Source organism: Pygocentrus nattereri, chromosome 20 (assembly GCF_015220715.1).
Source record: "Pygocentrus nattereri isolate fPygNat1 chromosome 20, fPygNat1.pri, whole genome shotgun sequence".
NCBI classification, from domain to species: domain Eukaryota; kingdom Metazoa; phylum Chordata; class Actinopteri; order Characiformes; family Serrasalmidae; genus Pygocentrus; species Pygocentrus nattereri.
The window spans coordinates 13948464-13974241 of NC_051230.1; the positions used below are offsets into that span (position 1 = coordinate 13948464).

At 41.0% G+C, this 25778-nt stretch overlaps 1 protein-coding gene across 2 annotated transcripts in view; it reads left to right on the forward strand.

Moving 5' to 3' along the window:
• The window catches only part of rasgrf2b (Ras protein-specific guanine nucleotide-releasing factor 2b), a 102809-nt gene that overhangs the window by 34955 nt on the left and 42076 nt on the right, over positions 1 to 25778 (forward strand). The window contains exons 4-15 of one of the 2 annotated variants that reach the window (XM_017691099.2): positions 3872 to 3961; positions 4704 to 4957; positions 5941 to 6020; positions 6459 to 6652; positions 8602 to 8711; positions 8963 to 9081; positions 10043 to 10203; positions 11865 to 11931; positions 12510 to 12646; positions 23415 to 23497; positions 24105 to 24353; positions 25439 to 25531. In XM_017691099.2, coding sequence (XP_017546588.1) covers positions 3872 to 3961; positions 4704 to 4957; positions 5941 to 6020; positions 6459 to 6652; positions 8602 to 8711; positions 8963 to 9081; positions 10043 to 10203; positions 11865 to 11931; positions 12510 to 12646; positions 23415 to 23497; positions 24105 to 24353; positions 25439 to 25531 — 1637 coding nt within the window. The remainder of the gene's footprint in view (positions 1 to 3871; positions 3962 to 4703; positions 4958 to 5940; positions 6021 to 6458; positions 6653 to 8601; positions 8712 to 8962; positions 9082 to 10042; positions 10204 to 11864; positions 11932 to 12509; positions 12647 to 23414; positions 23498 to 24104; positions 24354 to 25438; positions 25532 to 25778) is intronic. The other variant, XM_017691100.2, reaches the window with a different exon arrangement.

Genomic DNA, 25778 nt, shown 5'->3' on the forward strand with positions numbered 1-25778 from the left:
AGTGATAATACAAACACTCATTGGTCAGGACTTGCAGCCACTGTTGCTCTTGCTTGATGCTGGTGATGAAGATTGGAAACTGTGTTCATCCTATAGAAATCATATGATTTTTATGTTCGACTTAATGTGACCACCGGTGTTCTGATGACAAAAATAATGTTATTTGAAATTCTGTTTAACATTATAATTAACTGTATTTCGTCCAGTCATATAGCCATAACAAAAAAAATTGTCTTTTGCAGTATATCAGTTTTATTCCTATATACTAATGAATGGCCTTTTTTGACTCCTGTCTGAACTGTGATGCTATCAGTGATATTGTTTTGTGCATTAATTTATTCCACAATATCTGTGTAGCACCTTGTTATTTTATATTGTGTTAATTCATATTGTGTTTATTGTTTCAGTGGCTAGCAGGGCTGCTAGAGATACACATCCAGAATGAAATTGAATTATTCTACTTTTAGTTTGATATGTTGATTCAATTAAAAGTATTTATTCATGAATTAATGATGAATGTTTAACAGCGAAATGGCATTTTCAATCCAGCCATGAATATTTGAGAGCTGCTAATGAGCAATTTCTTTACATTTTGAAAACAAGCACACCCACATTTTAATAAAATATTCATTAAATTGTTAATTGAAAATGTACCCAAAAATACAGTCACATCACAGTGAGCTTTATTCAGTATAAATATAAACAATTACAGTAAGACCTCCACTACACTCTTAAAAAAAGATGGTCCTTCAGTGGTTATTTAGTAAAGAAAATGCTTCTATGTAGAACCATGAACACTCAAAGAACCCTTTGCATGATTAAAAGGTTTCTTTGCTTCCTGAAAATGTTCTTCAGATTGACAGAGAATATGCTATAGATGGTTCTGTGTAGAACCTTTTTGAAAAGTGTTCTGCTACTAATAGAACCATACACAACACCTTCTCTAATCTAAAAAAAAATCACCATGCAATGAACCTTTTATGCCTAAAATGGTTCTATATAGAACTGATGGTTCTGAATAGAATGGTTCCTTTTACTAAAAATTCCTTGAAATATTTTTAAGATTGTAGTCTTATTAGAATATAAGTTGAAGGCTAGCCATTGAGTAGCCATCGATGTAGCCATCGGTGATTGACTGTAGTATTATTGTGGAGTCCAAAAATTAAAATAAAGCAGCTGTTTTGCTGTGTCATTTGCCCAGGCCTCCAGCACATGTGAGTCTGTTTTCAAGAAAAAAGAGTTACAAAGACTAAAAGGCTGCTCTTTACCTAGAGACTTCAAATCTCTTTGTTGAAAGCCCCCTTTTTCCAGTAACCTGTTTCAGTGCAGCAGGTAATGTGGGAACACCACATAGAAGCCTGCTTAAACCAGTAGAATTAAACACATTTTAGCTTCTAATTAGAAACTTGTAAGCTACATTTTTCTTGCTAAGGTTTGGTGTTTCTTACTATGGTGTGGTAGTTTTGCTCTAGCTTTAATAAATCACACGTTTACAGCCTAATTGTTAAAATAATGAGACAGCTAAAGCTTACCATGCGCAGTTAGCCTGTTGTTTTTGTAGCTTTCCTTTACTATGGCCTATTATTATTATTGGGCAATTTATAACAATCATGGTCTTTGTCTTTTTTAAGGTTTTAGTAATCGCTACAGCAAAATCAGCCCCTTAAGCCCTTGTTCATATCTTGAGAGTGATGGCATTCTGTGCGTGAAAGGCTGCAGCATGGCTGTATCTGTTTACAGTTTAAAGAGAAGTGAAGTGCTTTCAGTGATATAGAATGATCTGAAACAACATATTTAGTTAACAGACTTGGATTACAAATGCCCAGCATAATGGAAAACCACCATTTTCTGCACTTTTATTTAAATGGGTTTGGTCTAATATGTAAACATTGTCAAAGATTCAAAACAATTACTCCCCATACAGTCCATATATGAAAACTAAGCTGCAAAAATAGCCTGTTCTAAATTTTTGTGTTTCTGTGATGTCACAAGAACCAACTCATTTATATATACCCACCTTTTCAGCCTACAACAGTTTAGGCCTGCCCATTACTGTAGAAGTTTTAAGGAGTGTTTCACCTCTGAGTCCTTTTTGAATAAAGCACAACACAGAACAGAGATTATATATATATATATATATATATATATATATATATATATATATAAGAAAAATGTAGAACATCCGTACAAATGTAGTACTATCATTAATATAAGCTAAAGCCTATAAGCTTGTAAATCTATGTATAAAAATTGTGATTTTCTTTCTAATGTCCATCACAAGCAGTGTTTTATTTTCTTTAATTAAGCTCCCTTTAATTCTCAAACTCTAATAAACCATTCTTTATTCAAATAACTTCTCAGCTTGTCAGTTACTCATTGTGTGTGTGTGTGTGTGTGTGTGTGTGTGTGTGTGTGTGTGTGTGTGAGACTGAAACCTGTGAAACATGCTCACTGCATGACTTAAGGACATTGGCGCCGTAATTTGCTTACAGACTAAATAGCTGGTAAAGGCTTGGTGAGCAAGGCGTTTGATGCAGGCTGCTGAATGAAGAGAGGAGATTGTGTGTGTGGAGAGGAAGTTAGATGGTTATCTGCTGTGAGAGCACCCACACAGCCTCTTAGTGACCCACATTTCTGACAATCTGAATATTCATTGAGGCCATTGTGTCTATGAAGCCCTGGTGATATCTGACTGCATGCCATGCTGAATCAAGTAATTATAAGTACAGTTGATATGCGGGCCGATCCATTTTGGATGACTGCTGTGTCTATCAGTTGCATCGGCTGCCATACATTAACCCTCATAGTGTCCTAGTTTGTGCCTCAAAAAGCTTCTTGTTACATTTTGTCTATTTATTTGCGATGCATGTTGTTGTTTGCAAAAGTTTGATGTCCTGGTCTGATGACCTGTTTTGTTGATTTTGTGAATGGAGATAAGTGAAGATAAGTAATTCTCTGTAGGGAACAAACTTAAATATAGCATTTTCTGCAAATTTTAGTGCATGACCTAATAAATATAACATAATAATAAATAATATATATAATATAATAATAAATTATATATATTATCTCCATATTATAATAAATTATAATATGGAGATAAGTGAAGATAAGTAATTCTCTGTAGGGAACAAACTTAAATATAGCATTTCTGCTAATTTTAGTGCATGACTTAATAAATATAACATAATAATAAATTATGCCTTAACTTTTTCATCAGACACATTTGTAATTTTACTTTTTTCAAATGTGATAAATTCAGCAAATAAACTGCTGTTCATTAAAGAGCATGTGTTAACTTATTTAAGAAATTAATAGAACATGTACCTTGACCAGGGGTATCCAATTTTTTTCATAGGACTGTACATAGTGTGCCACTCATGTCTCATTAAAACTAGGGCCCAACTCATGTATTAACTGATAAATTAATATTTATGAAAAGAAGTAATGAACAGTAAGAGGAAAGTAACCGAAACTGAAAAGAATTCTGGGTAGGTCTGTTGCCAGCTCTGCAAAATTTGGCCACGTTTTTATATCAGCAGGACCCTGATGGAAACATTTTCAATCCAAGCTACATGTGATGTGTTATTTTTTTTATGTATTATTTTTGTGTACTGGCTTGTCTTCTGGAAAGGAATATAAATCTAAATATTTTTGCAATGAAAACAAATGGAAAAGATAGCAGTAGAAGAAGAAGATGTGCACGCTTTAACCAATTTATATATAGTTAAATGACTTGTAAGGGTTGTGTGGAGTGTGTTCCAGCTTTGTCTATCATTGATAATTTAGATAAATATGTCCTTTATTTATATTTATATTTATAGTTCCTATGCAGCTTATTATTATTTCTGTTTGTTTCATTTTCTTGAAGATCATAGCATTGAACAAAACCAAGGAGAGAATGCGTCCTTACCAGGTGAACCAAGAGGAGGAGGATCCAGATATCAAGAAAATTAAAAAGGTACCGAATAGAACATACATGTTGTAGTACGCTATGGGCCAGAATTAACCTTGTAAACATTATAAACGTTATAAGGGAGAGGTGCCCAATCCTACAGTTTAGCTCCAACCCTAATCAAACACGCCTGATTCATGTAATGGGTGCCTTCAAGTGCATCTGAATATCAGAGCCAGTTGTGTTGGATCTATGGTCTCCAGATTGGTAGATCTCCAGGACCAGGATTAAACACCCCTGATTTACTGTTCTGTGTTCCTTAACATAGAACAAAAGGGTTTGAAGCATCTGTATCATGTACAAGTAAATGAATCTCCATTTGTTTTGCTCCTGGTAATTATCTTGCAGAGTTTTATCACAGCTTTTAATCATATCTGCATTATTCTCATTTTTATGTACTCTTGAAGACTTGATGAACTTATTCAAATGTGTTAAATTAGACGTGTATTAAGAGTTAAATACTGGCCATTACAAGGCTGTTCCCAGCAAAAAGTGTACTTCTTTATAATATGATGTATATGACTACTCTAAAAACCAGTGGAATAAGTTTGAAAGACAATCTCAGTTTAGGTATTTGTATAGTTGATTTGTTGATTGTTGAAAAATTGCCTTAATTGTGAAATATTAAAAGAAAAATCACACATTAACAAGACTGATATATAAAAAAATCACATCTCAACTATGGTCAAGTTTTTGAGCTGTAAGTTTTCATTTATTTAACTGGCCTGTATGACCTCCACTGTGATAGGTTCAGAGTTTCATGCGAGGCTGGTTGTGTCGAAGGAAATGGAAGCTCATCGTTCAGGACTACATCTGTTCTCCCCATGCTGAGAGCATGAGGAAAAGGAACCAGATTGTCTTCAACATGGTGGAGGCCGAGACTGAATACGTCCACCAACTCTCTATTCTAGTCAACTGCTTCCTCAGGCCGCTCCGCATGGCCGCCAGCTCGAAGAAACCTCCCATCAGCCATGATGACGTCAGCAGCATTTTCCTGAACAGGTGTGCACTAATGAGTTCCTGAGTTTCTCAAACACAGAATGTTTTTAAAATAATGAATGTTATTAAGAATAAATGTACTTCATTAAAAATAAAGGCCAAAAACTGTTTTCCTCATGTAATTTCCAGGAATGGCTGAATAAACTGAATTTATTTATTTATTTATATTTTTATATATATATATATATATATATATATATATATATATATATATATATATATATATATATATATATTTTTTTTTTTTTTTTTTTTTTTTTTTTTTTTTTTTTTTGTTTTGCTGATTGTGTAGTTCAGTAGCTTTTTTAGTCACTGTCACAAATAGTGACATAGGGCATTTGAATGAATAATAATTGATTAATCGACTTAAATGCAGCCTTCTTATGGCTGCTTCCCTTGATCTGAAGAGCACTTTTCACAGTTATCTGCAGTTATCCAAAATAGGGGATGTTGTCACTCTTAACTTGTGACGTTACTGCATACGGACAAACATGGGTCCTCATTTATCAAAGGGTCCATATCCTACATTTTACTTCTGTGGTCCACATATGAGCTTTGTTTTGACTTTATGTAGCAAAAGTAGTTATTATTAAATTTTACAAGACAAAGCAGGGCTGAAAAATTCTTAATAATTTCAGCGTGAATGGGTGGAGCTAAACTGGGGTTGAATAGGCAAATGTTTGTAAATATTTGGTTTTTGTGACATCCTAGAAATAGTGAATTCAAAATGGGCTGTTTGTTTAGCTTTGTTTTCATATATGGACTGTATGAACTAGAGGGCAAATGGTACATTTTGTATTTTAGTCTACTTACTACATTAAGGAAAAAGACATTGACCTTTTAAAGACATTTTGAACTTTTTTTTTATTTTGTCCCGAAACTTTTGATGAGCAGTGCATTACATCATGTTTTAAGAGTGTTTGGAGATGTGGTCTTCCTCTCTTTTGTATAAGACTGACATATTGATCATCTTTCCCTCCCTCCAGTGAAACCATCATGTTTTTGCATGAGATATTCCACCAAGGCTTGAAGGCAAGAATAGCGAACTGGCCCACGTTGGTTTTAGGTAAGCTGCCACTATTCAGTATCTTCATTCAAAAGCCTAATTACAGCATGTGGGAGCTATACAGCGTTCCTCAGTGAGTGAGACAGCGCACAGCAGGCTGTCAGACAGACCATCAAGGATGAGCTGTTGACGCACAGTGTCTTAGTCAAACACTCTCGGTGACGTCTGACTTCTTGCTATCTCTGCAAGCGCACAGTCGTCTGCAACAATGAAACCACCACAAAACATTGCTCCATCATTCAGACCTGCCAGCTAAATACTGGCTTTTTACCAGCCTTGACTCCAGGATCAGGGCTGGTTCCTTTTCAGTTATGTCAATTACACTGTAGCAAAATTCAATCATCAGTTGAAATGCATCCATGCATATCTGTTAATAAATGAAACTTACTGAATTCTAATGAGCCTCACAGTGCCTGCCATTATTCTCTCTCCTTTTAGCTGATCTCTTTGACATCCTGCTGCCCATGCTGAACATCTACCAGGAGTTTGTACGAAATCACCAGTACAGCCTGCAGGTTCTAGCTAACTGTAAACAGAACAGGGACTTTGACAAGCTGCTGAAACAATATGAATCCAATGCTGCTTGTGAAGGAAGAATGCTGGAGACCTTCCTCACATACCCCATGTTTCAGGTGAGACCAGCGCTTCATATGACTTCTTAAGGTGGTAGTTCTGAGAAAACTCTGTCAGGACATGTTTGGTGTTTGAAATAACAACTCAACACAATTTGAAGCAAGTGTGTAATGATTTAGACATGCAGTTTGCACAGTGCTAAATTTGAGGTTTAGGCCCAATCTCATTTCTTGTTTTTACCCCTACCCCTTTTTGTGTGTCACTGTGCCCCTTGGACCTGAATTAAAAGGGATAGTGGATGAAATCTTCCCTTATGAAATGGTACAACCTTCAGCAACCTCACTGCTGGGATTTAGTTAAATGTAGGGAATCATGTCTTCAAAGAGAGGGGGATGCAACAATTATTCTAGCTTCTTGTTATAATTTTTCCGTTCTGCCTTAAATGGTGCAGCAGTTCCGTTTAAGGTGGAATGGGAAATTCTGCTAGCTAGCTGCTGAGACATTAGCATATATATGCTTGTTATGAAGAAAAATACCATAATACACTGAAACAACGTTGAACTAAAATAGTTAAATTGTTATCACAATTCTTTAGCAGAGGAAATACTCACATTTGCCATCTTGATCCATTTGTCATGAGCCTCTGTGTCACGCATTCAGCTCGTCGAGCGAACTCCAACTCCCAGAACACCCTGGGAGATCATGTGACTCTGGACTCAGGCACGCGCACCTATCAGCGCTCACAATCCCCAGACTTTTAAGGAATGTCACCTGTACCTCATTAGAGCTGAGCATTTAAGCCCGGCTCTGACAAACAGTCAGTGCGAGGTATTGTTTTCTTAGAAACTTACTGAGCGGATTACTTCTTGTTATTGGTCGTCTTACTGTGATTTTTGACCATTTAGAATCGTGTTTTTCGACTACGTCTGTTGCCTCTCCCTTTTGGTACTTTTGCTGGTTGTGTGGATTTGTTATTGGACTCTTGGACTGCACTTTGACTACTCCCTTGTGTTTTGCCCCTTTTTTGCATCTTTGGCTGTTAGCCAACCGAATAAATAGTGGAACCTTTCATCCGCGAGCGTCTGGGCTTGTGTCACTTCGTAACACTCTGAAAAACCTATGTTTGTTTTGGCCATGTAGCCCAGCATATCACCCTACCCCTCTATTTTAACAAACATCAGGACACCCTACCCCTCAGCGTGAACATGCAAAATGGAGGGATAAGTTGTAGGGGCAAGGAGTGAAATGGAACTGGGTCTTAAGCTTCCATTATTTGTTAACCACTGATACCAAACAGTACATTTAGGGTAAGGGAGAAAAGTGAATTAAACCTTTACATTAAAACCCGTATTCAGATGTGTTCTCATGTGTTTACAAGCCTAATTCTTTTCTTTTAGGGAACAAAAGGACAGGACTGTACACAAGTCGAGAAACCTATCCTTCATTTATTCCATTTATTGCCAGAAGGGCCATTGAGTTATTTTTTCAGCATCAGGAAAAAAGCAGAAAATACATATTTAACTATACACAGAAGCATCAACAACTCCATATAATCTTTACGTGTCCACCCTTTGTCTTTATTACAACTTGCAGATTTTTGGAGACTTTATTTCTATTTTTCAAAGATATTTTTTCACAACTCTAAAGTTCAGAAGTGGGCTACATTTTTTTTGTTTCTCACAATCCAAGCAATTCAGTAATGGTGAGGTCTGGACTCTGGAGTGGTCAGTTCATTATTCTGAGAACACCTGCAGCTTCTTCATTTTATTAGCATATGTTCTATTTTTTTTTTTTTTTTTTTTTTTTTTTTTTTTTTTTACTAACAGCTTCCTGACAGCTTCACTACCATGACAGTTTTGGTGATAGTTTTGGTCATGTTCTTCTGAAAATAAATAACTTGTGCTTAAGGGCTGTTTTGACTCAAATTAAATGAATGGTGGTTTCTGACTTTCTGACTTTTACATTTCAAGACTCTGAATCTCTTTTTTCTTTTACATCTCTTTGGAAGATCCCACGATATATCATAACCCTCCATGAACTTTTGGCCCATACACCGCATGAGCATGTGGAGCGGAAGAGTCTGGAGTTTGCCAAGTCCAAGCTTGAAGAGCTCTCCAGGTAATGTCTCAGGGATCTTCAGACTGTCTTATTTCTTCTCAGTCTGTCTGTGGAATGATTGCTGAAGTAGAGTAGATACTGAATTTCAGATTCAGTACATTCTAAGTATCTGTCTTTCTTTGATGGTCTTTCTGTTTTTGTTTAAGTTTTTTGTTTTTTATATATGTTTAATACACCCAGTGGTTGTTGGTAATAACTGACTGGCATATTTAAAGAGACAATTTGTTAATTCTGCATGTGCGTTTACTCAGAGTGATGCATGATGAGGTGAGTGACACAGAGAACATCCGCAAGAACCTGGCCATTGAGCGCATGATTGTAGAGGGCTGTGACATCCTGCTGGACACCAGTCAGACATTTGTAAGACAAGGTGAGCTCCATTCATCCCTCAGCACACCACATTCCTTACAGCTGAGCCAGTGTCTCAGCTCATATCAGGTTTCTCTGGGCCCTGAATAGAACATTGTTTTGGAGTTGGGCAGAATTAGCTTAAAACTGGACATAGTGTTGAACAGAATTGAGCTGGAAATGGAAGAAGAAGAAAGATAGATTGTGAGAATGCGTAAACAACAGGGGTATAAAAATACATATGAAAATGGCAATTCAGCTGCATAAGCTGTGAAATGTTAGAATCCATAACTGATTATAATAATATTCAGTAAAGTATTGGCTCATTATCGGTCAAAATAAATTTTAGCAGGTATGTAAAATTAAAAATATAAAAGAAAATGTATATTCGGCTACTGTGTAAATGATGAAGAAAGATATTCATCTCCTGTTCCAAAGCCCTTTAGGCCCTTTAGTCAAGGCCCACTCTCTGTGTTTCTCTCTGTCTCTGTGTCTGTTTTTCTCTGTCCCTCTTTTTTCTTCTTACTTAATCTCTTTTTACTTTCTCTGTCCCTCTTTTTTCTTCTTACTTAATCTCTTTTTACTTTCTCTGTCCCTCTTTTTTCTTGTTTCTTAATCTCTCTTTTTTACTTTCTCTGTCTCTTTTTCTTGTTTCTTAATCTCTCTTTTTTACTTTCTCTGTCCCTCTTTTTTCTTAATCTTTTTTACTTTCTCTGTCACTCTTTTTCTTTCTGTTCGTTTCTTTTTGTTTCTCATTTATCTCTCCTTCTCTTTTTATCATCAGTTTGATTGTTTAAACTTTATTGTCATGACTTTTGCTAAAGAAAAACATAAAAATCAGGTACTCTCAGTTTCAATTACAAGAGGGAAAGGAGCAAAACTACATAAAGTACATATATCATAAAGCATAAACTGTCTCTCTTTCTCTCTCTCTCTCTCTCTCTCTCTCTCTCTCTCTCTCTCTCTCTCTCTCTTTCTCTCAGGCTCTCTGATCCAGTTGCCCTCAGTGGAGAGGGGAAAGCTCAGTAAGGTGCGGTTGGGATCTCTCTCTCTGAAGAAGGAAGGAGAGAGACAGTGCTTCCTCTTCACCAAACACTTCCTTATCTGCACACGCAGCTCAGGAGGCAAACTGCACCTGCTCAAAGTGAGTTCATTCAATCTGTCCTAAAAATCATTTAAAATTAAAAGCATGCTTTAATTCACATATTTTGACAAAAAAACTAATGATTTTGCCAGTATTTCGTTTGGTTTGTCCTACATTGCTACGAAAGTTCACATGTATCACTTTAGATATCAACATAAAAGTATCAACATAAAAAAATCCATGAAAAGTGTATATATATATATATATATATACTATATAAGTAGATATTATTAAAGATGTGAAGTTATGTGCAAATGTTACATAATGTTGTATGCCATGTTGTGTTGTGCTGTGTACAGTTGCATTGTAGTTGTATACAGCTAAAATACATATACACAGTACAAGATGTACAGAAGATGTGGGCAGCAGATATTTATAAACACACAGTCTCTCTCTCTTACACAGGATCAACTCTTGTGCAAAGACAAAAGCAGTCCCCCTGGACATGTAAAAATAAATTGCTTGTTTGGGTTTTTTCTTTTTAATTCCTGTTGTATAGGAAGGAAAAACCAACCCAGGCTTGATTATGAAACTAACCCCATCGTTCAGTGTGTCCATCTCAAACTTGGCATAAGATTTGACAGTTCTGTTTACGTCAGTGATGTTAATCATGTACAAGACTCTACATCCCCACTGTTCATTTTTTTTCTGCTCAAAGGCTTCATCCTTTTGGAATTAAGCTCAACCACTCTCTCTGTCTGACCTTTAGTGAACACATTACTGCACACACTGCCTCAAATTCACTGTCAAATAATACCACATAATACAGCTGGCACACTGACTATTTTCATGTGTAATTTATCAAAGTCTAAGCAATTATTGTGAGTAAGGCTGAAAGCTGTCGTTCAGTGTGTAAAGCAAAGGAAAGTGTTTGTAGAGCGGAGCTGCTTTTTTAAATTGCTGGCACATATAGATCCTGCTGAATGCTACCTTTGAATGAGTAGGAACACATCAGGAGTCATGATTTCCTGTAATTGTACTACATCTATGTTTTTCCATGTTTTACTAGCTGAGAAAAGCCTCCTCTTTGTTGAGCATGGAGGAAGACTGATTTTAGTTTCCTTTACACATATTCAGTTAAGGGTTTTGGTGAAATGTACTACTGTTCTTGACAACAAGGCTCTTCAGGATTTCAGGTACATGTGTAAGCCAACACCCATTAAAGTAGTTGACATCTACAAAACATGCAAAATGGAAATATCTTTAAATAGGACTTGATTTGACCAGAATAAGTTCACACATTCTCTATGGAGAACAAACCTAAATATGGCATTTTGCATAGTTTATGTACTTGCAGAGTTTAACATCTTGGAAAAAATAAAATACATTTTACCAATATTCTCAATAAATCAGCAAATTAACAAAACATAGAAATTTCAACAAAACATAATTTGATATAACATAATCTGGGTGTCCAAACATTTGCATACGCCCATACATTAATGTTAAGAACAATTTTCCTTTTCTTAGAAGGTAACACACTTGTAGATATGAGGTTTTCTCAGACAGTGACAATATGTTATCAATGATATCAAAGCTATTATTACTATTGGTGTTTATTTCTACAGATAATATTATATGTAGACATTGTTTGTCTGACAATACACACTGATACTACTAATTCCAACATCATTGACCAACCTCTTTTTTACCCCTTGCAGCAAGGTGGTGTGCTGTCCCTGATTGAGTGTACCCTCATTGAGGAACCTGATGCCAGTGATGAAGACTGTAAGTCTTCCTCTAGCTGCATTAACTTTGCTATAGTCATGTGACAGATGCATACGTTCTGAATGCATGCTCCATTAACTGTGGTTTATTTACAGAGGTTAATTAACTGTCAAAAGCAGGTCATAAGATGGAGCCCCCAACTAGCTTTTGTAAATGTGACATGGATCAATGCTATCATCTTACAGATCAGTTAGCCCCCCTGAAGGCCAGAGTGGAATGCCCTTTAAATACATTTCTATTACCTCATCATCAACCTCTCATGATATCTGAGAATAATCCCTAGAGGCTTATTAAGTGAATGCCATCATTGTTATGGTAACTGTGCTGCTGTTTATTTCTGTTGTTTGTACAAAATGATCTGTATGCCTTCAGTGTAGCCTAAGATTCACAATTGCTTATAAGGCTTTGAGGGATTTCCTGTTTCAGTATAATTTAATTATATTTGCTTCAAGGGTGGTTGCAATATAGCAATTACATAAATGGGTCCTATAAAATGCAACCATGCTTAATTTAAATATGTTTTTTTGAATAACTGCACATACAGATTCTGACATTGCTTTCTGTTGTGTGTTTCTCAGCTAAAACCTCAGGGCAAGTGTTTGGCCACCTGGACTTCAAGATTGTGGTGGAGCCTGCAGATGCTCCTGCTTTCACAGTGGTTCTTCTGGCTCCATCACGGCAGGAGAAAGCAGCCTGGACGAGTGATATCAGCCAGGTGAAGTAGATATCTTTAACACGTATTTATACATATTCAAAACTTACTTAGTACTCTAAATTTACTCTGCATCTGATCACCATTCACCTATTACCTGCTCAGTACTTAATTAGTACTGACGTAACTCTTTAGTGGTAGACCTATGTGGCACCCTAAATTAAATTTTACTTACTGTCATTCATTTCCTTTTTGATGTGGTTTTCAGTGCTGTGATTTTGACAATGTTGATGATGACTTACAGTCATTGAATGTTGTATTGTCAGAATAGCTGTTGGGTGATCCAGACGTGCATATAAGCAAAAATTATCTTGATGCAATTACAGTATGCATTCACAATGTGCCCGAGTTATGCAGTGCATTGCCCTGCCTACTAAGTATTTGCTCATGAGGCACAGAGTTTAAAAGATACATTAAACAATGGAGTTGTCAACAAGCTTATATAAAATAAAATAGAAAGAAAATAGTGTTTTTAAATGAAGATATATCCCTCCAAAATACATTTTACTCAAGTTAAAAAGTAGTTTGTGGACTGATACCTGTGCACACATATTGCATATTGCATTTATGAGCCATTTCATACTAGAATCATCCATCCATCCATCCATCCATCCATCCATCCATCCATTATCTTCCGCTTCTCCGGGGTTCGGGTCGCGGGGGCAGCATCCTAAGCAATGAGGCCCAGACCTCCCTTTCCTCAGCCACTTCCACTAGCTCTCCAAGGGGGATTCCGAGGCGCTCCCAGGCTAGCTGGGTGATATAGTCACGCCAGCGTGTCCTGGGTCTCCTCTCAGGTGGACTTGCCTGTGACAACTCCCGAGGGAGGCGTCCAGGAGGCATCCTAACCAGATGCCCGAACCACCTCAGCTGGCTCCTCTCGACGTGAAGAAGCAGCGGCTCTACTCCAAATCCCTGACCGAACTTCTCAGATTTAGAGGTACTGATTCTCATCCCGGCCGCTTCACACTCGGCTGCAAACCGATCCAGCGAAAGCTGAAGTTCACAGCCTGATGTCCCCAATAGGACCACATCATCTGCAAACAGCAGCGATGTGACCCTGAGGTCACCAAACCGGACACCCTCCATCCCCTGACTGCACCTAGAAATTCTATCCATAAAAATCATGAATAGAATCGGTGACAAAGGACAGCCCTGATGGAGTCCAACTCTCACTGGGAACGAGTCTGACTTACTGCTGGCTATGCGAACCAAACTCCAGCTTTGTTTGTACAGGGCCTGAATGGCTCGTAGCAAAGAGCCATGTACCCCGTACTCCCGAAGCACCTCCCACAGAATACCCCGGGAACACAGTCGAATGCCTTCTCCAGATCCACAAAGCACACTGGTTGGGCAAACTCCCATAGACCCTCCAGAATCCTGGAGAGGGAAAAGAGTTGGTCCGGTTTTCCACGACCAGGGCGGAACCCGCACTGCTCCTCTTGGATCTGAGGTTCGCTTATAAGCCGGACTCACTTCTCCAGTACCCCTGCATAGACCTTACCAGGGAGGCTGAGGACTGTGATTCCCCTGTAGTTGGAACACACCCTCCAGTCCCCTTTTTTAAAAAGAGGCACGACCACCCCAATCTAGTGGCACCGCCCCCGATGTCCACGCAGTGTTGAAAAGGCGTGTCAGCCAAGACAGCCCCACAACATCCAGAGCCTTGAGGAACTCAGGGCGGATCTCATCCACCCCTGGCGCCTTGCCACCAAGGAGCTTCTTAACTACCTTAGCGACTTCGGCCTCAGTAATGGACAAGCCTATTCCCATGTCCCCAGACTCTGCCTCCTCACTGGAGAATGTGTCAGTGGGATTGAGAAGGTCCTCAAAGTATTCCTTCCACTGCCCAATGACGTCTTCAGTCAAAGTCAGCAGCACACCATCTCCACTATATACAGTGCTAGTGGTATACTGCTTTCCCCTTCTGAGTCGCCTGATGGTTTGCCAGAATCTTTTCGGAGCCGACTTAAAGTCACTTTCCAAGGCCTCACCAAACTCCTCCCATACACAGGTTTTTGCCTTGGCGACAACTGAAGCCACAGATCGCTTGGCCTGGCGATACCTGCCAGCTGCCTCTGGTGTCCCACAGGCCAACCATGCCGGGTAGGACTCCTTCTTCAGCTTGACGGCATCTCTCACCTGGAGTGTCCACCACCGGGTTCGAGGATTACCGCCCCGACATGCACCAACTACCTTACGGCCACAGCTACAGTCAGCCGCTTCAACAATGGAGGAATGGAACATGGCCCTCTCTGAGTCAATGTCCCCAGCAAACCCTCACTATACGTTTGGGTTTGCCTGGTCTGACTGGCATCTTCCCTCACCACCTGATCCAACTCACCACCAGGTGGTGATCAGTTGACAGCTCAGCTCCTCTCTTTACCCGATTGTCCAAAACACAAGGCCGCAAGTCCGATGACACGACTACAAAGTCAATAATTGACCTGCGGGCTAGGGTGTCCTGGTGCCATGTGCACTTATGGACATCCTTGTGTTCAAACATGGTGTTCATGATGGACAAACTGTGGTTTGCACAGAAGTCCAAAAACTGAACACCACTCGGGTTCAGATCAGAGAGGACATTCCTCCCAATCACACCCCTCCAGGTCTCACTGTCATTGCCCACGTGAGCGTTAAAGTCCCCCAGTAGGACAATAGAGTCTCCAGAAGGAGCACTTTCAAGCACCCTTCCCAAGGACTCTAAGAAGGCTGGGTACTCTGAACTGCTGTTCGGTGCATAAGCACAGACAGCAGTCAGGACCCGTTCCCCAACCCGAAGGCATAGGGAAGCTACCCTCTCGTCCACCGTAGAAAACCCCAACATACAGGAACCAAGTGGAGGGGCTATGAGAAAGCCCACACCTGCCCACCGCCTCTCACCATGGGCAACTCCAGAAAAGAATAAAGTCCAGCCCCTCAGGAGGTTGGACCCAGAGCCCAAGCTGTGTGTTGAGGTGAGCCCGACTATATCTAGCCGGTATCTCTCAACCTCGCGCACCAACTCAGGCTCCTTCCCCGCCAGTGAGGTAACGTTCCAAGTTCCAAAAGCCAGTTTCAGCAACCGAGGATCAGAACGCCAAGGCCCATGCCTTCGGACACTGCCCAATCCACAAAGCACCGAACCCCTACTACTGCCCCTCCCATTGGTGGTGGGTCGATGGGAGGGGGGACTCATGTAACTCCTTCGGGCTGGGCCCGGCTGGGCACCATGACTAAATGCCCGGCCACCAGACGCTCGTTGGCGAGCCCCTCCCCCAAGCCTGGCTCCAGGGGGGGGCCCCCGGTAACCCTGTTCAAGGCAGGGTACACAAGTCCTGTTTTTGTCTTTTCATAGGGGTTATTATGGATCATACTTTGTCTGAGCTGTGACCTAGGACCAGTTTGCCATGGGAGACCCTACCAGGAGCTTTTGCTCCAGACAACATAGCTCCTAGGATCATTCAAGCACGCAAACCCCTCCACCACGATAAGGTGGTGATCCATGGAGAGGTACTAGAATCATGTAAAAATAATAACTCACCAGTGATCATCATGACAAAAATAACAGCAATCAAAGTTCAAAGCTGTGTATCCTATCTGACAACATTTTGAATTAACCCTGTAAAATGTTTGAATAAACCCTGTAAAATGTAATGTCTAAATTAATATTTATCTAAATATTACTGCATTTATACTGAAGATAAGACTTTCATGGCTCACATCTGTAACATGGTGCGATGAGGTGGCCACACATGCTGAGATAAGTGACTTTTGTGGGCAAATCCAAAATCATGGTTGAGACAGTCCAGGGTCATAGAGCCAATGTGAACAGATCGGGGTGCAGACATCATAAACAACACAGAACCTCAAACAAGAACCAAACACGAGAATACAATACATACATCCAACAAACATCAAACAACATTTCAAACATCAAACAAACAGGATGATCAAACAAAGACCAATGAAAACTAGGGGCAAACACAGGGCGTAAATAATCACAGGGGTGACGAGGGACAGGTGGGAAACAGGTGAAACAAATCAGGGGTGGAGTCAAGAAAACAAAAGCGAGCAGGACTGAACCAAAACAAATGCACATGGAAGATCAAAAGTAAACAAAAATCACATGGAGAAGTGAGAGGAGACAATCGTGACAGTTCCCCCCACCAAGGCATGCGGCTCAGAAACCAAACAGACACAAGGGACCAAAACAGGGAGAGAACCAAACTAAACAGGGACAGGAGCCGGTGTGATGGAGGACGGAGTAGGCACAGGAAACAGGGCAGGTGCAGGAACAGGCACAGGAGCAGACACAGGACACAAAACAGGACAAGAAGATACAGAAACAGGAACACAAGCTGAAACAGGCACAGAAGCCGAACTAGGCACAGAAGCTGAAGGCACAGACAAAGAAACAGGAGTGGAGACAACAGGAACCATGGGCATAGGCGCACAAGCGGGAACAGAAGACACAGCACCAGACACAGGAACAGATGAAACACAAACAGATGGAGGACGAAACATGGAGGGAGGACGAGGAGTCACAACACAAAACGATGCGGAATGAGAGACAACAGGAGGCACAACAGGACAAGGGAAACAGGAACATAAGACAGACCACGCAAACGAGAGGGGAACAGGAACCAAAACGGACACAGGCACAGAAACTGACGCACAGACAGAAACCGGGACAAAAACAAAAGGACAGGAACAGAGACCTCAACAGGAACAGGAATGGGCACAGACACGACAGTAGGGAACAAAACCACACCAGGAACAGAGGAAGGCAAAAACACAGGAAAAGGCAAAACAGGGGATGCAGCAGACACAGGAGGACCACGGGACCAGGCTTGCCGCGGGATGCGGAACACACAGACACAGGACCCTCTCTGCTGCTCCCAAGGCTCAATCGAGTTATAGGAAGCTCACAGTGGCTCTTGAGAACAAACCGAGAACCATATAAAGGGTTATCTGCAGGTTACTTCCGTTTAGCCTCGTCTTGCGCTGCAGGTAGCTCAAGATGGGAAGACCCAAGGCACTTACCTGAGCTCTCGTCGTCAGGACACAAAGGGGGATGGTCCTTCGCCTTTCTGTGGGAACGACGATGTCTCGTGTACCCTCAGTGCCAGGGGATTTGCTGTCTCTGGCTTGGTGGCATTGGGATATGTTTAACTTGGGCTGCTTAGAAACAGCCGGAGTTTCATCCCAACGGAACAACCACATACCGGAGTCTCACTTCCTCGCTGCGTCCTTTGGTGGCTGGTCTTTCTGTAACGTGGAACGATGAGGTGGCCACACGTGCTGAGATAAGCAACTTTTATTGTGACGAGGTACAGGTGGAAAACAGGTGAAACGAATCAGGGGTCGAGTCAAGAAAACAAGAGGGCAGGACTGAACCAAAACAAATGCACGTGGAAGCTCAAAAGTAAACAAAAAGCATATGGAGGAGTGGGAGGAGCCAATTGTGACAACATCTAAATGCAGGACAAATAACTGTTGCCATTGTTTTATATTTTTTTCTATTTCAAAAGTTCACTGGAGCATATAACAATGTACATATAAACATTTTTGTTCTTTTATCTATATAATTGAACTTGTTGATTAAGAATCATGAAACACGAGATGTGATGGTAAGCTATCCATTGTGCCAATGGATGGTACGTGAGGTTTGCCTTGATGTTGAAAGAGGTGCGAGTACTGTGTCTCAGACATGGGAAAGATGTAATTTCGGGACACATCATCAGTAGTGTGCCTTTAAATCATGGTGTGTTTCGGCCTTTCAACACTAGATACCCTCATCAAAGGTGGCCAGCTATAGGGTGATCAAACCTGAGCTTGTGTCCCATGCCCAATCATGAGAATTGCCTGGTTGTATAAATGACGCAGCATATGGGACTATGCAAGGCAGGGGACATCCTCTTCCCTGAGTCAAGCCTAGAGCTGACCGCATTTATTGTTCACCTTCCTCCTAGAGGGTTGTGACCTGGGTTCTCAAATGAGGAATGGGGTGGGGGGATTAGTGAGCGGGTCATGTTGATGCTCTTTGAGCCCAGCACGGGTCCTTCCGTTTGATCCATATCCACTGGCGGCTTCTTTCAGCAGCCTGATGGTGGATGAAGCCATAAAACCTCTGCATCCCACCTCAACTGGATAGACTTTCGCTTTCCATTCTCGTTGTTGAGTGTTTGCTACCAGTTCTGTGTAGCACAGTTTATTGGGCTCATAAGCCTCTTCTGTTGAATTCTCCCATGGGACTGTTAGCTCTGTGATATAAACAGACTTCAGTGAAGGGGACCAGAGTACCAAGTCTGGCCTAAGCGTGATGGCTGCAATCTCATGTGGAAAGATTAGTTACTGGTCAATATCAACTAGCATCTTCCAGTCCCAAGCCATGGCTAGCTGTCCAGCTTCTAGTTTGGTAGTGGGATGGTTGGGCTTTTTCTGTCCCTCTTGGGTGAAGGTTGGGACCGTGACGGACTTGCTTGCTCTCAGGGGCAAAGAGTTGGTGGTATTCCTTTTGCTCTCAAGAGCTGTCTGCCAGACTCTTGAGGACCTGGTTTTGCCTCCAGATGTAGTGGCCTTGTGTGAGGCTGGTCTTACAACTGGTCAAGATGTGTTTGAGAGAAACTGGAGTTGGGCAGAGGGCACCGGTTGGGTCCTCGCCATACCATTGGTGGAGGTTTTTTGGAGATGGGAGCACATCATAGGTGGCTCTGATGATGAAGCTCATGTTGCTTGGCTCCATTTCCCAGAGCTCCCTCCAGCTGAGCTTTCTCCTCTCCAGGCCTTCCCACCTCATCCATTGTCCCTGTTTGGCCAGAGAGACAGCCTTTGTGCTGCCTCCCGACGGCGCACCTCCTCGACCGCCACTTTCCTCCTCTCTGATGTTGAGGCCTTACGCCAAGTTGGCTTACTTGCTGTAAGGCCAAAGCCTCCTCTTCCTATCTGGACGTGCCTCACAATGTCGCTGTGCCTCAGGGCTGATGTAGCATGCTGCACAGATGGTGTCCGTTTCCATCCAGTTAACAGGGGTGGAGCAGCATTGCTGATGGTCTGGTCTCTGGAGTCCTTCAAAGTCATCTGGAGTCTTACTTTAGAGCACTTGTACTCTTTGGTGAGGTTTGTGATAGGCAGTTCAAGGACCCCTTTGCCGCAGAGGCTGATGTTAGTCAGACATCATGCGACGCCGAGCCATTTCTTCACATAAGAACTCATGGTTCGCTCCATCTTCTCCACAGTTGTTATTGGGAGCTCGTAGATAGTGACTGGCCACATTCCCCGAGGGGGAAGTCCAAATTGCAGGCACCAGAGCTTCAGCTTCCCTGGCAGTAGAGTCTTGTTGATGTTTTCCAGACTTTTGATGATGTCCTGCCTTACTTGCTGTACTCAGTCTTTGTCCCTGAGACTTGCGTTTTACCATCTGCCCAGGCTTTTGACAGGTTGCTCAGACACTGTTGGTATTGGGTCATCACCAATGCAGAACTTCACGTCTTTAAGGTGTCCCTTGACTATTGAGATGCTTCATGACTTGTTTAGCTTAAATTTCATCCAGGCCCACTTGATTTTCTCTTGCAGTTTTCCAAGTAGCTGCCTGGTGCATGCTGCAGTAGTGGTCAGAATGGTCATGTCATCATGTCATGTATGCTTGAAAAGGTGGAATGCAGATCCCATTCTTGGTTTGCCCACCCCCCACCACCCATCTTGAGGCCCTAATGATGACCTCCATGGCCGTTATGAAGGCCAGGGGTGAGATTGTACAGCCTGCCATGATGACTTCTTCTACGCGCTGCCATGATGTTGACAACAGTATATTGTGTTTAAGTGAAATGAAAGCTTAGAGACTTAATGTCTTATTTTACTTCACAAAATATGTCTCAGGACAAACATTACTTCTAAAAATGAAAATATTTTGTCTTGATGATGTTCTTAAGCGTTGAATGTTCTCTCATTCATGGGTTTCCCAAAACTGAACAAATAGCTAATAAATGAATGTCATTAGGGTATCGAGAGATTTTGCATCACAGTGTATTTTGTGCCATGTCTTCTCACACACAAACATCTCATCCAGAGAGTTTAAACGCAATATTCTTTCATCATATGCTTGGAGCTCATGCTAGCTCTCCCCAGTAACACAAAACTCCAGCCCTAGGAGAGTGAGGGCTAACACATGCTTCCTCCAAGTAATGTGGAGCCAGCCACTGCAACTTTTTGAACTATTTCAAATGCTGCATCATCAGAGCTGCCGGGTCTGTTAGCTAACAGATGTGTATACTGGCTAGCATCACGCCACGTGGTGGGGAGAGAGGAAGGACAATCCTACCCACCAAGAAAGCCAAGGTCGATTATGCTTTCTTGTACCCCTAGCAACAGACGGCTGTAGCATCACTCAGGATTGAACTCAGCGTCTCTTGATGATAGGGCCAATGCTCAGACAGTTGCACCACTTGGGAACGATAACATATCTTCTCTCAAATGTATATGCATGAGGGAGAAAAAGCATTTCTCTATACACAGAGTCCATAAATTGTTTAGGCTTGTGTGCCAGTTTCGTACATAACATACGGGCATGATGTATATGTATCCAATGCATCCAATTTGCTCCTAGGAAATCACCTGTGTTGCCTATACCAGGGACTGCTGCTCTTATTTAGCAGTTGTTCAGAAACGCAATAGTTTTCCAGCACTTTTTTCAGTTCCATTCTTGAGGGCCCTGTGGATTTTTATGTTTTCTTATACTAACGTGCCTAAACAAACAAATCCTATGAATAGCAAGCCCCTCATTAGCCAGACTACCTGAGATAGAGCAGAGAATCCTGCAGAAAATAGGTTGCCTACATTGTGTGGAAAGCCGATAAATGTTCTACTGTTGTTGTGCAAATGTCATTGTTATATTTTTGTTTGTTTTGTGCTTTCTTTTCATGCACAAACTAGTAATATGTCTAATAACATTACATCGCAAATGACAGCAGCTTTAACAGCCTTGAAAATAAAAACACATGCATCAACAGGTGAGAGAGAGTGTGTCTCAGGGGAATTGCCTCATTACTCTCTTGAGGATTATTTAGTGCATGTTATTACTGAGAGATGGTTATGTTGTCCCTGTATAACCCCTCCACCTGTTTAATGTCTATTAGGCAGAAGGTTAGGGTACCATATAGGGTACTTTATTAGGTACGCCTGCCTTGTATCTACACTCGTTGGCTATTTTATCTGAAACACCTACACACACATTTTCAGAACTGCAGGAAACACCCTGGATAGGTGGGCAGTCCATTGCAGGGCAGACAGACGTATACATTCACACACACACACACACACAACACACACTCACACACCTAGGGGCAGTTTAGTGTGTCCAATTAGCCTGGCCACATGTCTTTGTACTGTGGGAGGAAACTCCATACAAAAAAAAGACCCTGGTCGGCCGGCCAGGAAATTAAACCCAGGCCCTACTTGCTACCCTGCTACCCACTGCACCACCGTGCCACCTAAACACATACAGTATAGACCAAGAATGGGACTTCAACTTGACTCTGACTCTTAAAAAAATAGAGCTATTAAAACTTTTTGAATAAAACTTTTATTTCCTATCTTACATGTACGTCTTACCTGTCTGTTTTGCTATTGCCATGTGCGGTCATGGACTCCTCCCACTGGCATCATCAGGCCTTTTAGAATAGAAAAGTGTGATTGACAGTTCAAAGCTCTACATACAGTGAATGCAATGTTTAAATAACAGCTTGAAAAAAACTCCCTGAAATTGTTGGCTTTCACAAACAGTATGTTAGTGCATCTAACTGAAGTTTTAGTATGTTACAGCTCACAGTTCCTTAAAATCTACTTAAACCTCAACTGGATTATTTTGCTAGCTAGCATACTTGCTATACAAACTACAGACTAACTAGCTCTTCTGCTTCTTTTCTTTAAACACCGCATCTACAGAAAGTAGTGCTTCAGTTCCGTCCCTCAGACTGAAAGCATTCTTATAATAAAAGGCTCATTATTTGAAGCCATGTTGAACCTGTCAGGTTTTGAGGGGAGATTTACTTTTGTTAAATGCAGTGCCTGCAGCTTATAATTCTTTACTAGAGACTTGAGATGCGATTTGACTTGCACAGTAGAGACTTGCAACATGCCTTGAACTCACATGAAGGAACCTGCGAACATTTATATTTAAAGTGGACTTATACAATTACTAATGATCCACAGTTCAAACAAAGTGATTGGTATCCTTTTAGAGCAATATGATTAAAATCATCCTAAAAATAATGTTGCAAGGTGATCCTGTCCACTATGACACATTCGCTTCTACTATACAGTTGTCTTCCAGTCCATTGATACTAGTGTCTAAACAGATCACTGGGATCGGATCAGTGTTTGGTATCAGTTTTTATTTCAGATATCGGAATCTGTATCAGGAGAGAAAAGTATCAATTGCTGATTGTAGCCCATCTGTAGCTATTCAAAATGACCAGCCATCCACTACACACATCAGTGGAAGTGACCACTGCTGGACCACTGCTGAGCTATATTAATGACCTATATTGATGAAATAGCCAGTGAATGCAGGCACACACACACACACACACACACACACACACACACACACACACACACACACACACACACACACACACATTATCTAATGCACTTATTCTACAGGGTTGCAGGGGCTGCTGGAGTCTATCCCAGCGGTTATTGGGCAGAAAGCAGGAAACCAGCCCAGAGCAATGCAGGTACAAATTAAGGAAGTCTTATAAACTATTAACTCTTCTGTTATTTCTTATAGTGCATTGATAACATCCGCTGCAATGGCCTAATGACCAGTGTGTTTGAGGAGAACTCTAAAGTGACTGTGCCTCACATGATAAAGTAAGTTGAAGAAATTGACTTGCTATGTGTTTTCACTCTCCTATGTGCTGTATATGTGTATGTGGGTCTGTGTGTGCTGCCTGCTGATGGGCACTACTCCTGCTCATGTCTTTATGGCATTTCCATGGCACATGTCTGTGGCTTATTGTTATTATTCTTGTTGTTGTTCAGTGTTTCCTTTGAGCTCATTATTTGATTGTTGCATTGTGTTTGTTCGTTAAATATCAGTCAAAGTTGATGAAAAAGTGGAATATCATTTTCACAGTAAGACATTTCATTCCAGTTCTTTCCCATCATGGTCCTGGAGTACCCCTCCTCTGTGTATTTTGGTGTTTTCCCTAATCAGCTTTTTAACAGGCCTTTCTGAGCGGAATTGGGTGTGTTAATGCAGGGAAAACACGAAAATGTCCAGGGTTGGGAACCACTGAGTCAAACCAAATTCATGAAGCACGACAATTTTCCCATGCCTGTCTTTTTTCATTGTAGAAAGATTTGCATTGTGTAAGTGCTGTTCATTGCTACTTTTTGCACATTCCTGGCACTTCTGAGTAGACGCTGCCCTCAGGCTTTGGGTCGTAAAGTCGCTTTGCTGTGTGCTTCTCATTAGATCCGATGCGCGTCTCCATAAAGATGATGTTGACATTTGCTTCAGCAAGACGCTCAACTCCTGCAAGGTTCCCCAGATCCGCTATGCCAGCGTGGAGCGGCTGTTGGAAAGGCTGACTGATCTGCGCTTCCTTTCCATTGACTTCCTCAACACCTTCCTGCACACCTACCGCATCTTCACCTCTGCCACTGTGGTCATGGACAAGCTAGCAGACATCTACAAAAAGCCTTTCACCTCCATTCCTGTCAGGTAACATGGCTGGCTGATGGATTAAGAGTGAGACTGGCCTAGCTTGCGTTAAACTTGTGATGTGAGTGTAGACAGCTTATAATTTCCTGGAGAAGAGTTGTAGAATTAAAGAGACACTCTGGATAAAACACAACCACTGCTGCATCTGTTGTAAACATGCCTACGCAACTCCTACAATGGTACCACAATAGTCTTAAGAGTGAGATTTTTTTGGTTTGAAGACTAGGAGAAATCTTAAGAGGGTCTTTTGAACATGATGCTTTTGGATGTATAAATGAGGACAGTACTAGCTGGTTAGTACAGAAGAAGCCAGCTAAAGTTCCTGCTAGGAAGCCACATATCACATCTGCATTTATTAGCTTCTGAGAAGTCCATCAGTGGATTTTACCATGGAATAGTGATAAATAATAAAGGATATAATATAGGGCAGAAGAATATATTGTCACTGTTTGAACAAAACCTCATATCCACAAAATGGTAACTTCTCAGGGGAAGTAAAAACATCATTAATTTTTAATGTAACATATTAAATCAGCATTTTATTCCAAGTAAAAAAGACCATTTTCTTAGAACTAAAAGACAAAAAAGGAGTAAGAAGACAGACACAGTGAGAAAGTGGGGCGTTTGCCATGTATGTACTTTCCTCCTCAGACATAATGACCTTTTCAATTGGAAAATGTTTATTTTCCAAAAGCAGGTGTTCTTCAAAGTTAAATTGTTGCACACTTGGTTACTTGGAGTGAAGAAAGCAGCTCAGAAAACCTCACAGATTCTCCTGAACTATGTCACTAGTGTTTATCTGTCTGTGTGCTGTGCTTTTTAGTTTATGAATTTTTCCACTGGTGGGAACAGCTTGTTGTCATGAGCAAACAAATAATGTGCATATGTAAGAAAAAACAAAACATCATAATTATTTGCTGCTGCTGTAACTCATTGTTACATTTCTCTCAGAAGCTTCCTTTGAATGCATATTCTCTATTTTCATGAAGTTCTGTGTCTGATGTTATTGTGATTGTCAGTTATGTAGAGTTTTTTTTTGTCTGGTATGTGGTGACCCTCATTCCCATCCGTACTTTATCACACAGGGTTCAGTACCACTCATTTGACCGCTTGTCCATCACATCCATCTGTCCTGACTACAGCTTGAAGATCAGGAAGATAGCCCTGGACCAATCAAAGTAACACACAAAGTCTCTGTCTCTGTCTCTCTCTTTCTCCCCACCCTTTTGCTTGCTCTCTCTTTCTCTTTTGTAATCTATAACCTCTATGACCTCCTCTGCCTCTAATCTTGTGATTTACAATACCCGTCAGATGCACTAGGGTGAATTTCTGTTAGTTTCGCAAAATGAACATGAATGAATCCCTTAGGTTTGTCATTCACTGTCATTTTCCTGCTAGGAACTATCAGAGTCTGGAAAACAACTG